The sequence below is a fragment of the Physella acuta genome, unplaced genomic scaffold (genome assembly GCF_028476545.2).
Source record: "Physella acuta isolate Inbredline_101_S28 unplaced genomic scaffold, ASM2847654v3 ptg000519l, whole genome shotgun sequence".
Taxonomy (NCBI): Eukaryota; Metazoa; Mollusca; class Gastropoda; family Physidae; genus Physella; species Physella acuta.
The window spans coordinates 429304-444680 of record NW_026732038.1 but is presented as its reverse complement, the minus strand read 5'-3'; the positions used below and the strand labels follow the sequence as shown (position 1 = coordinate 444680).

At 30.0% G+C, this 15377-nt stretch overlaps 2 protein-coding genes across 2 annotated transcripts; one reads left to right on the top strand and one right to left on the bottom strand.

The window, feature by feature from the left end:
- Positions 1–2544: 2544 nt before the first annotated feature.
- LOC131945007 (protein XRP2) lies at positions 2545–10046 on the bottom strand. The gene is made up of 9 exons (XM_059305940.1): positions 9872–10046; positions 7158–7275; positions 6698–6789; positions 5955–6127; positions 5313–5413; positions 4835–4963; positions 4663–4743; positions 4339–4438; positions 2545–4209 (listed from the first exon to the last, which is right to left on the bottom strand). The coding sequence occupies exons 1-9, from the start codon at positions 9955–9957 to the stop codon at positions 4034–4036; spliced, it is 1056 nt and encodes a 351-aa protein (XP_059161923.1). The 5' UTR covers positions 9958–10046; the 3' UTR covers positions 2545–4033.
- Positions 10047–10584: 538 nt separating this feature from the next.
- On the top strand, positions 10585–14493 carry LOC131945006 (DNA-directed RNA polymerase I subunit RPA43). The gene is made up of 5 exons (XM_059305938.1): positions 10585–10743; positions 12833–12962; positions 13129–13279; positions 13459–13625; positions 13991–14493. Coding segments are annotated over exons 1-5 (918 nt in total). The 5' UTR covers positions 10585–10742; the 3' UTR covers positions 14460–14493.
- The last annotated feature ends 884 nt before the right edge of the window (positions 14494–15377 follow it).

Genomic DNA, 15377 nt, shown 5'->3' with positions numbered 1-15377 from the left:
ATTCATGGAAATAAGTGAGAAAACAAAAATACATTACCTGAAATGACCAGACAATTTTTAAAAAACTTGCGATGAAAAACAAAACAGACCTTTCAAAAAACTCTTTATTTAGCTTTAGGTTACAAACATAATTTGGACAAAAATATGGCACAATATAACTTCAAAATGAAAAGTTTGTCTTTGATATTCATATTATGTACTTCAGCAAAAATGTACAAATATATCAGTTAAATAAGTAACCACCTATTTGATCAGTTAAGGAAAAACTATTAAAGCAAACAAATTTTTCATATTCTAGTAATAATATAAAAATAAGTAGTAATTAGATGATAAAACTGCAAAACACATTTCAAGATAATTGGCTACTATTAAGAAAATAAGCTTCTGATGTGTATATATCCATATAAATCATCTAGTGCAACATATAAACAGATTTGCATATATAAATATATATGTATTTGAATAAGACCACCAACTCGTTTTGAATATGATTGTTTTATTTAAAAAAGTAACTGACTTGGAATAAGAACTTAGGTTTATTCCCTTACAGTTCAAACACTCAAAATAGAAGGAAAAATGAATGCCTTGGTTGTCCTCCAGCTATAAGTAAGCATCACATATTTATAAAAAATAATTTTTATGGTATTATTTTTAACTTTACATTTATGAGATGATAAATTAAAAAGTAACACCAATAGTGTTTTTATTCTGTAGATTTCTTTAACATTAGATTTTTTAAAATTACAATAATAATTTAAATTACTACATGAGAAACCATGATGAAGAGTTAAAAGAAATAAGTAGATCTAGATTAGGTAGAAATGACATTTATTCAATGTTTGACCTTGAGTTAAATGACCTTTCTGCATCCAATCAATATAGATCTAATTATTAAAGTTATATTTTTTTTGTAAGAATAAAATTACTTAGAACAGTGAATTGAAGACTAACCATCCATGGTGTGATGATACAAAAGAAATAATTGTATAAATAGCTTGTTTAGGTGGAGCTATGGTCAGAATTAACCTCAGCTTTGAGACTAGATCTGGAGGGATGATTATAAAAAAAAGTTGAAATGAGGGTGAAATATTTGTTTACTTCCATTATGCAACAATAATTTCAATGGTTACTAGATAGGAAAAATAAAAATGTAGACATATTTTAATGTAATTGCACTTTTCAAAAGAAAAGAATAGAGAAAAAATACAACATAACTGAAATAACAATGTTTAGGTCATTGCAACAATTAATTTTTTTAAATATATAAAAACAGCATACTGAATATACAGTGAAAATTAATTTAAGAAATTTCAAGAAATGTGTACAAATTAGAGAGAAAATATCAGAAATGAATAAACTTTCATTTTTTAATACATTAAAGGATTTACATTTTTTAGAATTGAAATATATAAACATAACATTTATATCAAATGAAAAGTTTAATTAATTTGAGTTGTAAGTAATAAAAAGGACTAATTAATGGTAAACATTTTTATCTAAATAAGATATCTGTGAGATCATTTGAAATCACCTTATTATTCCTAATACAGAAAAATATCTGCAAAAAGTGTTAATACTGTTCCATAAAGTCATTTAACTAAAAGTAAAATTTAATATGCATTTCTAATAAATTATAAAATATTAGTCAGCAAAATTAGGTTGGCTGCTACTGAAATTATCCTTGTAAATTATATTTTGGTTAGTGTTTTGATTGACATGCTAGGACAAGAATTAGGTTATAAATAACCTTTTTTTTTTTGAAAGATGAAATGGTATTAGGATATAATTTAAATTTTTAAATTGCAATGGTAGAAATAAATAATACAACATAGTAAATCACTTTTTAAAGAACAAATAAAAATGATATGTTTGCATCATACAAAATAAAAGGGAACTGTAAAGCCCTTTAAAGTAAGTTTCATGACATTTCTTTGAAGGAACAAAAATAATTTGAAGTCATAAGTAGAATGGAATGTGTTGATTTGTGTGCGCATTGTGACATCAAAGAGCACATCTGAAAGAATGCAGTTTTTACATTTAGTGTCTATCAAAAGCTGCTAACAGATATCACACAAAGAGATCAGACTAAGAGAATATATTATATATAACAATTTTTTATCAGCTTTTTGTTGTGAAAAATCATTAATTCTATATTAAATCTACATTTTGAATTAGCTATATATATAATTCTCTTCTGGGAGCCGTTAGAAAACAAGCTGCAAGCAACTCCTTGCAGTCCCCTCTCTTTCTCTCTATCACTATCACTACCAATCCACCCCACCCCACATTGTCTGGTGAGTTGTGGTCACGCTAAATGTTTACAAAGCTAAATGTTTACAAATCGTAGAGCTGTAGAGTCGGGTTTCTATTTGGGGCAGATAATTTAGTTCGATTTTAAACTTACAGGAGGTAACTAAGAGAAGGCTGCTTTCACGGGGGGGGGGGGGGGGGGGGGTGGTGGTGGTGGTGGTGGTGGTGTAGGGTCGGGGTTAGGGGAAAGGGGAGAGGGTTAGTGTTTTAAAGCAAATATTTTCAGTGGCAGCATTGGCACTGTTGAATTCACAAATTATGAATTAATGAAAAGTAGAAAATAAAACAACTAAATAGCGGCATATGATACGCTGCGGGTCGGCTCGTAAGAATTAACAACACATGTATTGACTGTTAACAAGATTTGTTTTCTGTACTGCAAAAAATATTTTATTCACAACACTAATTATAGCATCATTACCACTTCTTATTTGTATAAATTTGCTATCAAATACAGGCCAATGAGCAGCAATTAAGTACTCCAACAATGTAAACAGGAACTTAATTAACAAATTGATCAAACAAAAAAATCAATAACACATGAACTATAAATAAAAATAAACTTTTAACCACAATTAAGAAATTGAGTAACTGGGAGGGAATACGAATTCCTTAATAATTACATATTTTATAAAAATCCTCAAGCAAAAAACAAATCACAGAAAAAAAAGATACTTAAGCTTTTGATCAATTATAGAGGTAAATATATAAAAGTTTCCACTTAAGAGTGGAAAATAACAAATGGTTCATTTAAATTAATGTGTATACAAAAATAAGATCTAAAGTAAGAAATTTTTATTTAGCAAATATTCAATTTTTACAGGAAAAAACCTATAATACATTACACCAATAAAATTAGATTTAAACATTATGCAAATTTAGAATAATACATTCAGACGTTCTAACTTACCAAATATACATTAAATGATAAATTGTCAGTGCTCAGCAATTTAAAACTTAATTTGTTGTTGTTATTTATAGCTGAGAAAGTTACACATTATATAGTATTGAAAAAATATACAGTTATACATATTTTTCAAAATTATTTAGAGGAAAATGCCTATATGTAGGAAGAGCAAATGAATCAAAAACACCGAATGCTGTTTAAAAAAATTAATTTGAAAAAAAAAAAGCAGTTAGTGGTGACATACAAATGTTCAAATTACTTGAGTTTTGTTTAACTGGTCACACTTGTATATGTACCAAAATATTGACAAAACCTGTTTATAATAACCAAGTGGAGGTTTTTATCAGAGTGGAGAGAAACAAAAGTTACTTGATGAGACAATCAAGAAACATCATCATGCACTGGCTGAATATATATATTTGAACCACCAGTCAGGTTAATACGATCCAGGGTGTCTTTTGAAATAATAAAAAAGGAATTAAACTATACAAATAACTAAATTATTTTTTTACAGTTGCTTGTAACTGGTTTGATCTAGGCTTGTTGAAAATAAACCTTACATATAACATACTTATATAAAAAACAAACTTATAATAGACATTTTTAATATTGCACTTTTGTTTGTTGTGATTTTTGGGAAATACATTTTGTATTTTTCAGATCTACATATATAATTAAGAAACCTTTGTTTAAAAAACCCAACCCTCATTCATATTGGAATCATAAACACAGCTCTAGCATCCATCAAAAACTATGGAAATCACTTGTAATTAGACAGTTGACGAAACAAGTTCATCAACAACACCTGAATTATTTTTAGATCCCCATCTGCATATCTGCAAAGTTGTAAAAGTTTTCTATTTGCGATTCCGCCACACTGGGAGACTGACTAACAAAAACAAGGCCAGTTGTTCCTTTCATTAGTTCTGTAACTATTGACTGACACAGTGCAACGCAGCCATCACCATTGATTTCCAAACCAATCACATGACCTAGAGATATTTTTAACATTATTTGTAAGGATGTTTTTATATTTTAATCTTTAGGAAGAAAACTTTTTATAAAGAATATGACTGGTAAGTGACTGTTTAAATAAAAAAATATGTAGGAAAAGATTTTACCCTGTTGTACAGCTTTGGCATACGATTCAGTGCCAAACACTCTTTTAGAATCTTCTGGTCCCATTGTTACTTCCTTTGTTTGCACTAATATACAATGGGGCTGAATAGAAAAAAGCAAGCAACAGTCATTCCATTAGATTTTAACTAACTGGTAAACTTGGTAAGGATTAAGTTTAAATTAATGGGGATATGAAAGCATCATTCAGGACTTAAGAAGCTAGAAGTCTTTTTCAAATTATTTAAGCTTAATACTAAAATAATTATACAATTTATAAGGCACAATTATTAGCAGATCTTTGTTTTGTTAATAAATTATAAACATACATTATGTGTTTTTACTGTATGAATCAGCTTTACTGCACGGTCATTAGATCCTCCATCATTGAAGAATACAATCAAACAAGACTAGAAGAAAGACAATAAAAATCAGTGAAATGAAAAAAAATATGTTTGTATTCACTACAGTATTTGTGATTATTATCACTAACAGACTGACCTCACTACTAATTTTTCTTCGTTTTCCCCAAGTGATGGGTATCACACTCTTGTCCTCATCTAAGCTTATCTGCATAGCATCATAGTCTTCCCCCTTTGGCACAGGGAAAAAGTCTGCAAGTTTTGCATCCTACATGACAAGAGGTAACAATTCACCATTAAATATCTATTTTGAAATAAAATTCAATCAGTATATAAAGAAAGAACAATATTGAAGTGGGAAGAACAATAATGAAAAAAACCAATCGATATAGATAAAAAAAATATTCCCTCTTAATTTTCCTATAAAAAATTGACTTGCATCAACTTTATTATTTTCTTACATTTTTTTCTTATGCCATTCCACAACAGATTAAAATACATCATCCATCTCTTTATAGTAGCATATTTTACACAAGATTTTAAAAAGTTACTTCCAAATTTTTTTAGACGCATGATTTAAACAAATCTGTTGAATATTTGTGCCAATAGTGACTCACAGTGTAAGAGAAATTACTCTCCTCCCCAGGCACAGGTGTGAAGTCATGGATGTTTGACCAATTATTGTTAAAAATGCTGAGGCCAGCAGACTTGAACTGACCTGTGAACATGTTTTAAAATATTAATAAAGAAAATGGACAGAATTTTAGTTCATTAAATAATAAAAGAAAGCAATTCATTTTCATATAGAAGTGAAATATAGTTAAGATTCCACAAGTCTAACTGCCCCACACAATATTAAGGCCTTGAAAATTAAATCATTATCAAAACAGTAAGCACTAGATGAGACAAACAAAAATTAATAAAAAATGTTTGAATAATTTTAATGCATGACTAAAACCAATCACACTAACACAAATAATGTGTTTAAAATGGCAAGGAAAGTATTCCTTTATCTTGGAAGCTTAATTAATTTTAAAAAACATTAATTTAAAATCCAATAAGTCATATTTATTTTATGTCACATTGCACTGTCACTGGGTCTTGACCCCTGTGCTAAGTTTAAAAGAAACTAGATGAAATTTGGCTTGCCAGTTTCAACCCTTAAGCACTAAACACAACAAAAGAACGAGAAATCAAGTTAAATAAAAGCTGGTAAAATTAGAAGGGAAAATTAACGAGGAATGGAAGAAAAATCTTACTTTCTAGCTGTGTGTAATAGAACATGAAACATGCAAACTTCATACGACTAGAAGACTCAATGATAGGTTGTGTACCACACAACAGGTATGTTTCTATCTGAAAACAGTCACGAGTACGATATTGCTGACAGGCCACCACTATTTTACACTGCTTGCAATCTCTGATAAAAACACTAAAAACAAATAAAAAGACAGTTTTGGAAGAAGTTTTAGCTGTTTACATTAAAAAATAATCATGTGAGATATAAAGGGTTGTTTACAAATATTACTCACATATTAAATGCATTTAATAAATTTAAAAAAAAAACAACAATAATAAAACCTAATAACTTAATAATTTTACGTTTTTTTTTAAACAATGACAAATTTTTTCTTTAAACAATCTTTTTTCCCCAAATTTTTTAGCATAATTTTTAACACATTTTTTAATTTAATTCATTTGTATTATTAATTTTGCCTTTCAAATTAGCAGCTGTGTGAACTTTTCAAGTTGTCCCATTTTTCTGACAATTGAGATCTTTTGAGCTGAGAACAATCTCCAAAATGTGCACACTTTATCATCTATCTGGTACAATGAATTCCTCCATAACTACTGTATGACAAACTGGCAATGCAGAAACTTTCCCAAACATTTTATTAAATGGTGACTCAGTTTCATTGTCACAAAATTTTATTACCATGATACGAGTTTTATAAATGGGTGTATGTAACTTGTGTGGGATTGAGCTGAAAATCATTATTACCTTGCTTTGATTGGTCCCAGGAATATATTACAGTTGATACAATCATCAACGCTTACAGTTGCTATATGATCAAACACATAAATATTTGAGTCCTAGAAAGAAATAATAAGTGTTGACTGCATAGTGCAAATGTAAGGAAATAGCAGAATAGCTTTTAAACTAACTAAGCCCTTTACTTTAGATTTCAAAAAAAAAATATTGAAATAATAGCCCCACTTTTCAGGCTAATTTCTATCAACTATTTGAAGAATACAAATCAAATAATTGATAAAAACAATAATATTAGTGTATAAATATTATAAAGAATAATGGATGTTAAATTAATCAATGTATTTCAACTGAAGCTAAAAGTTGAAAAAGTGTCAAAATCTCAAATCTGTGTTATATACATTATAAAAGACAGTAATTACTGGCAGTTATAAATTTTTACTTTATTAATGAAAGCTAATGAGTGACTAACCTGGCAGTTCTGTATAACTATTTGTTCGCCATTGACATCACCAGCTTTTTTTACCACAGTTTCTCCTTTTTTGCCATCTATAATAAAATCATTGACATTGGACCTGTCTCTTTTATCCCTGAAATAAAGAAACCAAATGTTTCAAATATTAAATGAAAATGGTCAGTAGCTGTATTAAATTATTAAAATTTAATAAAGATTAATTTAAAGCTGAGTTTAACATTTTTAGTATAAAACTCCCTTTTAATTTTAATTTGCGTAATAAAAAAAAAAGTTATCATTAATATTCTTTATTGAATTTAACAGAGTATTAAAAAAGCAGAAATCACTAGAACATTTTGTTTATTTGTTGAAGTATTTCATCAATTAGATCCTTTGAAATATCAAATGAATATTAAGGAAATAATTATTCCCATTGCAAGTTGCTGCGATCTCAGAAGAAAGGAAATTCAATGACACACATTATGATAACATTTAATTTAAATTCTCATTGAAATGTTATCATAAATTTTAATATGGGGAAATGGGTTTTATTCATTTATTTCCATTTGAAAACAAACTGTCGGCTGCAATATCCAACACAGACCAAGATCCCATTATGCAGACCCAACAACCGCTATTAAAACTCTTCATTATAAATAGCCCCTTAGGTTAGCTTAGTAATCTAGACACCATATTAAATGCTCAAAATTATTCAGTGCCTAAACTAATTCAGTTAAAAACCCAGTAATTCATTGGTATTTTTAAAATAATTTGTTTTCCTTTTTATGTTATTTGGGCAGACAAAAAAATTGAGAAAATTTCTGTGACTGCCTGAGCAGTTAGTTAATAAAAGGAATGTAATAAATAATTTGATTTCTTCATGCTTTCAGTGTTATGATGTATGTTTGACTAGACAAATTGGTGCGCATGAATGCTGGTGCGAAGCGATAATATTGAACGAGTGAAAGTGTGACGCTGTACGCAAGAAAGTGACGTTTTGGTGGGAATTCGTTGTTACCGGGGAAGAAGCTTGAATTAGTCTTGTTCGTGTTATGTTAGGGTTAGGTTGTCCAGTCTTAGTATCGTTTGTTCAAGTTGTCCAATGTCTATTTCTTATAGTGCAATAAATAGAACTAGTAAACAATGTTATTCTGTCAAATCATTTGAATGCGTTGATGTCGTCGTGTCTAAAGATGCACTATTGCATGGCTAGACATAATGAAATGGTAGTGGTATTGGAATATAATATTGGATCAAGTAGTTCTACCCTCTCACTGCATAACTGTGGTACACATTAGAACCCAGTTATAACATTCAGCTTGGAAGATCTGTCAAGCTTATTCTATTGAAAACTGATAATATTGTTGAAAGGTAGAACTATGGGCAATGGAAAGTAAAAAAAAAAAAAGAAGAAGTAAAAGAGGAAACAGAAACAGTAATATTTAGAACAATATGACTTCAATTTTTACTTAAAAACAAATGAAAGTAAACAACAAATACATTTTTTCAAACAGTAGGTTCAGTACTGTTCAGATCAGCAAATAAGGCACTTGTCTATTCTTTGGTTTCAGTATATCTCACCTAGCTTCTGTTGCTATTTATTGATTAGCCATCCTTGGCTACTTATTAAAAGTAATTCAAACTTCTTCTAATGCTACTATTGATTATTTACTATAGACAGTGTAATAAAATAAGGTGTGGCAATCTATTTCGGTGCCCAGGATGAACTATCAATTTTGAGCTCCCTCCTCAAATTAGGCTTATATTTAGTTATATACCTTGTGTGGAAAGGTCGGGGTGCTTTTTACGTCACTTTGCCTTTTTATTTTGTTGTCTCAGAATTGATGTAGAAAACAATTAAATAAGCCTGTCCTGCCAAGTTGCAGTCACCATTCTTTATTTCGACAGTAGGCCTATATAATTCAGTAATGAGCTTTTTATATTATTATCTACCACGTTTGACGCCCCCTTTGGGTCTGCACCAGAGGTGGCTGCCCCACCCACCCTCCCTCCCCTAGCCAAGTAATGAGATAATTATTGTATTTAATCGAAAATTAGTGCCTAATGGATTATATATGGATGTCTATTATTCAGTGGTTATGTTTAAATTGAAAATTGCGTACATTTTAGATTTAGTGAGAAAATCTACAAAGTAGCCTATAGAAATAAGTGTAGTTGAGTTCGCAATCTATTCAGTATTTTTAATTTTGATCAGTGAATCAGTAGTACTAGATCTAAGTTTAGTACTCTACTACTAGATCTACTAGATCTAGAGTAGACTGTAGTCTCACTGTTACGACTGTAGGCCTGTAGTCGCACTGTAGGCTAACCTCAATCTTCAGAGATCTAGATTTCTAAAAGTAATTTAATTATTAAATTAAAATATTAAATTAGTAGCCTCAGGCCTTAACTTAATTCTAACTACTTCTACTTCAACATCTAAGATTTATGCCTAACATTTAACAAATAAGATTAAGATGTCTAAGAAACTAAGCCTAGTACTAGATCTACTCTCAACTTGTCAACTAGTACATTATTGTCATTAATAAGTACAAGTCACTACAAGTAGATCTAGTACTACAAGTCTAGTAGTAGTAAATTAGTAGGGCTAGTACTAACTAATAATTACTAGATCTAAGTCAGTCTAAGAAGTAAGTAGTAGGCCTAATCATCACTAATCAATGAATTTAATTTTAATTTAGAATTTAGATCATACTACTAATCATACGTACCATGAATACACTTTTGGTTCATCTGCGGTTTCTTCTAATGGCATTTGTCCATTACTCTTTTTAAAGCAAGAAAATATGCAACCCATTTTAATAGCTTGAAAGCTAATCTTACCGGCGTAACTATAGTCTAGTAATTTTATTTTCCGATTGCTTGTCAAAGCTTGATTGGAAACATAACAAGCTTCGGTGCTACTAATCTTCTTGAGATGGATTGGTTTAAATCTTATGTCTGCCAGCTCTTTTTAATGTAAAGTAATAAAAATAAAGAGAAAGTTGCCAACTTCCGGAATAATAGATTGACTTTACACATGGAGATTTAGATTTAGAGATCTAGCAGTACAGTCACAGAATACAGATCCTTAATTAATGCGCTTTTATTTGTTCATACACCCTTAGTTTTCTTTTTTTCTGGAACGCTCAAAATAATATTACTATAAAAAGTGGGTCTCTTTACGTTAATATCTAGATCTAGATCTAGATTGAAATTCTAGATCTAATTCTAACAAGTTAACAACAAGTTGTCAGTCATACTGTCATACCCAGTTGAGTCGACTGAGTTGACTCAGAGCAGGATGAGGATGACTTTGTTGGCTAAATAATAAATATTAATAAATAGGCCAAAATAAAATCTTCTTGAGATGGATTGGTTTAAATCTTATGTCTGCCAGCTCTTTTTAATGTAAAGTAATAAAAATAAAGAGAAAGTTGCCAACTTCCGGAATAATAGATTGACTTTACACATGGAGATTTAGATTTAGAGATCTAGCAGTACAGTCACAGAATACAGATCCTTAATTAATGCGCTTTTATTTGTTCATACACCCTTAGTTTTCTTTTTTTCTGGAACGCTCAAAATAATATTACTATAAAAAGTGGGTCTCTTTACGTTAATATCTAGATCTAGATCTAGATTGAAATTCTAGATCTAATTCTAACAAGTTAACAACAAGTTGTCAGTCATACTGTCATACCCAGTTGAGTCGACTGAGTTGACTCAGAGCAGGATGAGGATGACTTTGTTGGCTAAATAATAAATATTAATAAATAGGCCAAAATAAAATCGGCTAAATTAATCCTAATAATATATAAAAGCCCATGTGCGCACTTCTCTCTCTCTGTCCGCAAACTATTTTCGACGGATATCCCATCAGAATTTTCAGCGATTTATCATCATGGAGAACTTGATACGGATTTTTGTTGAATAGTGGAGTTTTTTGCGGAATCATTTAAGTCACTTAATCAGTGTGTGCCTGTGTTATGTTAAATGTGTCTGATTTTTAGCTAATTGAATTAGTTATTTCTTTGCTTTGTCACTAATATCGTTCAGCGTGTAGTAAAGCACATTGCGTTTTGACCAATAGGCCTAACTATTTTATAGTTTTTTTTTCTCAAACAAGTACAACATTTAAAAATATATAGGCCTATAATTCATGTGAAACTGGTACTGATGGCTAGTTTAATTATAAGTGCTTAAACTTAAAGTTTAAAGTCTGTTAGTGTTAAATTAAGGAAGTAAATGAATGAAATAATAAAATGAATCAGGCCTACTAAACTAAAATTACTAAAAATTAAAAATAATAGTAGGCCCTAAATTCTAAATAAATAGTTACTAAGTTTAAATAATCTAGTGGGGGGGGGGGGGGTTGGAATATTATAAAAGAAATAATAAAATAACATAGCCCAGGCCTAATCATTTTTTAATGTTGGTACACTATCGGTTTAGGTACGTAAAATTGATCGAGGCTAGTAATATGAAAGAAAAGTGACTCATTGATAAAACAATAGTATTTGAGAGCAAGATTTGCAATATAAACAGCGACCATCTGTAAATTAGAGTGGTTTCCCCTGAATCTCTAACAATGAGTTAACAAAAAATGAACTTAAACAAGATAGCTGTTAAAGTAAACAAGTTTGGTTGCATCTGATGAAAAAAATCACTAATCTTTATTTATTACTATTTGGCCCACTGAAAAATGTTAATAAAATTGTTCGAAAACAGGTAGATCTACATCATGAAACATTTTGTAACTTTTAAAACATTAATCCTCCTAAAATCTAAAAATGTGAAATAATTAATAAAAGTCACTTTTCTTTCACATTACTAGCTTCGGACTTCTTCTTCGTTCTTAATTTTTAGTGTTAGAAGGGATCGAGCCTTATCTGCCACAGAGGGTTTGAACTCGGGACTTTTTTTTTTCGAATTTATCAACCATAAGCTTTGCCGACTCGACCATGCTTCCATCACAATTAGCTTTGGACGATTTTTACTTACTTAAAAAGATAGATTACCCATTTGTTTTAGGTATGTACAATCAGCTGAGGCTAGAAGTGTGAAAAGAAGGTGACACATTAATATGGCTTCACTACAAGTATATTGTGATATTTTTGTGATGTCAAATATGATCATTTAATTTAATAATCAACTAAAATATAGGCCAGAAATTAACTTTAAACTGGAGGCCATGATATTAAATTGCAGCCGTCTGTAAATTAGAGTGGTTTCCTCTGAATCTCTAATTATAATTTGACCAAAAAAACTTGAACAAGATGGCTGCTAAAGTAAACAAGCTTGGTTACATCTGATAAAAACTTTGCTTATCTTTATTTAATACTGAAAAGTTTTAATAAAATTTATTAAAAACATGTAGGCTACGTGAAACAATTGTCTTAACTGTTAATTTTAAAATTTAATTACAAATCCTTGTAAAAGTGTGAAGTTGTTACAAAAATTTAGGCTAATGAGTCACCTTTCTTTTACGTTTCTAGCCTCGGATGATTTTATTTTACATAGCCTACTTAAAATAAGTGGTCGTTTTTATTCTTAGAAATTATTATATTTAATATATTGAGTGAGCGTGATTAACCTACATTTTGCATGTCCACCAAACTTTTTCATGCTAACTTATAGAATTTAATTTTTATTTATTTATAACTTTGTGAATTTCACTTTAAATATTTCAGTGATAATGGAGGAGGCTACTTTTGTTAGAACACTAAAAAAACATATATTTTTGCACCCTAGTAATAAGAAAAAGTTGTTCTGGGCTGTCAAATCTACTCTTCTAAACAATAAAAACAAATACTCAGACAAGTAAGTTTTTGTTGTTTGGCACAACCATAGAATAAAGGCCAAGTAAAAAAAAAAACATACCTAGTTCAGATGTTTTGTGAACACCCTAGAAAGTTGTACTAATTCAATTTAAATAGTTTTAGCAAAAAACACACTGGCAAAATGTTAAAATTTTTCTGTATTACAGATTAGAAGGAGCTTTATTGGATGTAAATAATTTGAAAGTTATTGGTGACAGTCACTTAATTGTGGATGGCTATCTTAGTATGGAAGTCATAGCTGATTTTCATGTATTTAGTCCTAAACCAGGACAAGTTTTGGAAGGATTTATCAACAAGGTTTGTTGATATTTGTATTTAATAATACCATTTGTCCATGGAGTAATTGTAGTTGCTTGTAAATAAAAGTTAATAGATATTACATCTACATTTAAATATATTCAATGGAGAAAAAAAAAAGCTCTATCAAGTTTCCTTTAGTGACATAATAAAATGCTGTTCATGAATTATCTCCACAGTGTAGTAAAAGCCACATTGGGTGTCTAGTATTGGATACTTTCAATGCTTCTTTGACAAAGTCTGGCAGTGCTCATCTTGAACCTGATCTTGGAGACTTGTGTACTTTTCTTGTCACTGAGGTTATTGTTGATGGGGAGATTTTATTTATGAGGGGTACTTTACAGAGGTAAAAAAAAACTTTATTTTTTATTTTTAAAAACTATCAAATTTGTTTAAAAAACAGTCTCAATAATAATGAGATTGTTAGTGTTACACTCTTTTTTTTCAGTTTGAGATTTAATAAGCATCAAGCAGTTTTACATTAAAGTTCTCTAAATCTTAGGAAATGTTTAAACTTCTACTTTACTTGTAGCAAGCTGTGCAATTAAATTTAGCTTGTTGCTTTTCCAGTATCATTTTACAAAACTCCAGTTATCATCAATTAGCTCAGTAATGAACCCATGACTATTTGTGTGTTAATGTGTTCTAGTGATAGTTTAACATTAATTACATTTTAACATACTATACTATACATTTTTGTGTATATCTTAGTGTTACACCACAAGTGAAAACAGTTTCACCTTACAAAGAATCAAGAAAAGCACCTGAAGAAGAGGATAACCGTAACTCAATACAAGATGACAGCTTGTTATCTGACATAGATCAGCAACTAAAGGCAGAAACAGCACTGCTTGCTTCTGAATTGAAAACACCTTCACCTTGTAAAAAGTTCAAAAGTGCACATGAGGAAAATCATGACTCAGTGAAAAGTGACAAAATTTGTGACATGTCTGCTATAGACCAGAAACCAAAGGCAGAAACAATACAGCTGTTTGTTAAAGAAAATAACTCTTTTACTGATCTAAAACAAGAAGTATCATTAAAAGATATTAAAACAGAACCTTTAAGTCCGATTCCTAAAAGACATAAAAAATGTGCAGCAGATATCAGTATTGTGAAAAAAGAAAAAGACATTTCTCCAAAGAAGAGTAGAAGATCTAAACAAATATTAGACAGTTAACTAAAATAAAAAGATTTTTTTTTTGCTTTGATACTGATGGTATGTTTGGGATTAATTTCTTAATTAATGCATTATGTTTTAGTCTGAATGCTTAAATTTGGCCATGTGTGTCCAGTATCCAGGCAGCTGTTATTCTAAAGAAGCTGGATGAATTCTTCCACTCAGCAGATTACACAAACACAAGATGTTTGGTCTGGTGGGACAACTAAACAAAAATCAACAATTATCAACTTAACAAAAGCATTTATCATTGAATTAATGGGGATAAAAGTGAGTGGAATTTGCTAAAAACTCTTTAAAATTAAGCAAATGTCAAAGTAAAAACTGGAATCATATTGCAAGTCAAGCTGTCTTGCACTTGAATAAAGAATGATAAATATGCGTTTTCATTAACATGTCACAGACTTCTCTCAATTTCTGCTACACCCCTTCCTTAACTTCCTTTTTAAAGAAATGTGGCGAAGCAGGGGTATAAGCGTTTGTGTTTTGTTTTGTTCTGTTCCCAAGTTGGTACATGTAAAAAAGATTCACCGTGGCGGAGCATGGGTATGCAGCTAGTATAGTTATATCACTGCATAAAAAAGTGTGTAAACATTGGACTTCCCAACTAATTTTGAATTTACAATGTTATTTATTGTAATTATTTTTAAAGGGTACGAAAATGCGAGCTGTTTTTTTTTTATTTTTTTACAAGTTTTTTTTTTAACTCACTTACTTGTCAGTCTGTCTACATCGTAACGCCCGAGCTAAATTGCAGGCACTTCTATCTGAAAGATATGGTTCGTAGTTGGAACGTGGGTCAAGACATGAAGACAATGCATCATGACATTCAATTTGACTTAATTGGTCGCCAGATTAATTTTTTATTAATTCATTAAAAATTTGACCAAATTAGTAGGCAGTTCTATCCAACTACTC

Coding starts and splice junctions, on each gene's coding strand:
- LOC131945007 (XM_059305940.1), bottom strand. CDS start 9,957: ATGGGTTGCATATTTTCTTGCTTTAAAAAGAGTAATGGACAAATGCCA. Junction 6,128..6,697: donor CTGGGACCAATCAAAGCAAG/GTAATAATGATT, acceptor ATTTGTTTTTAG/TGTTTTTATCAGAGATTGCA. Junction 4,744..4,834: donor GAAGAAAAATTAGTAGTGAG/GTCAGTCTGTTA, acceptor TCTTTCTTCTAG/TCTTGTTTGATTGTATTCTT.
- LOC131945006 (XM_059305938.1), top strand. Junction 12,963..13,128: donor AAAAACAAATACTCAGACAA/GTAAGTTTTTGT, acceptor TCTGTATTACAG/ATTAGAAGGAGCTTTATTGG. Junction 13,280..13,458: donor TGGAAGGATTTATCAACAAG/GTTTGTTGATAT, acceptor TTATCTCCACAG/TGTAGTAAAAGCCACATTGG.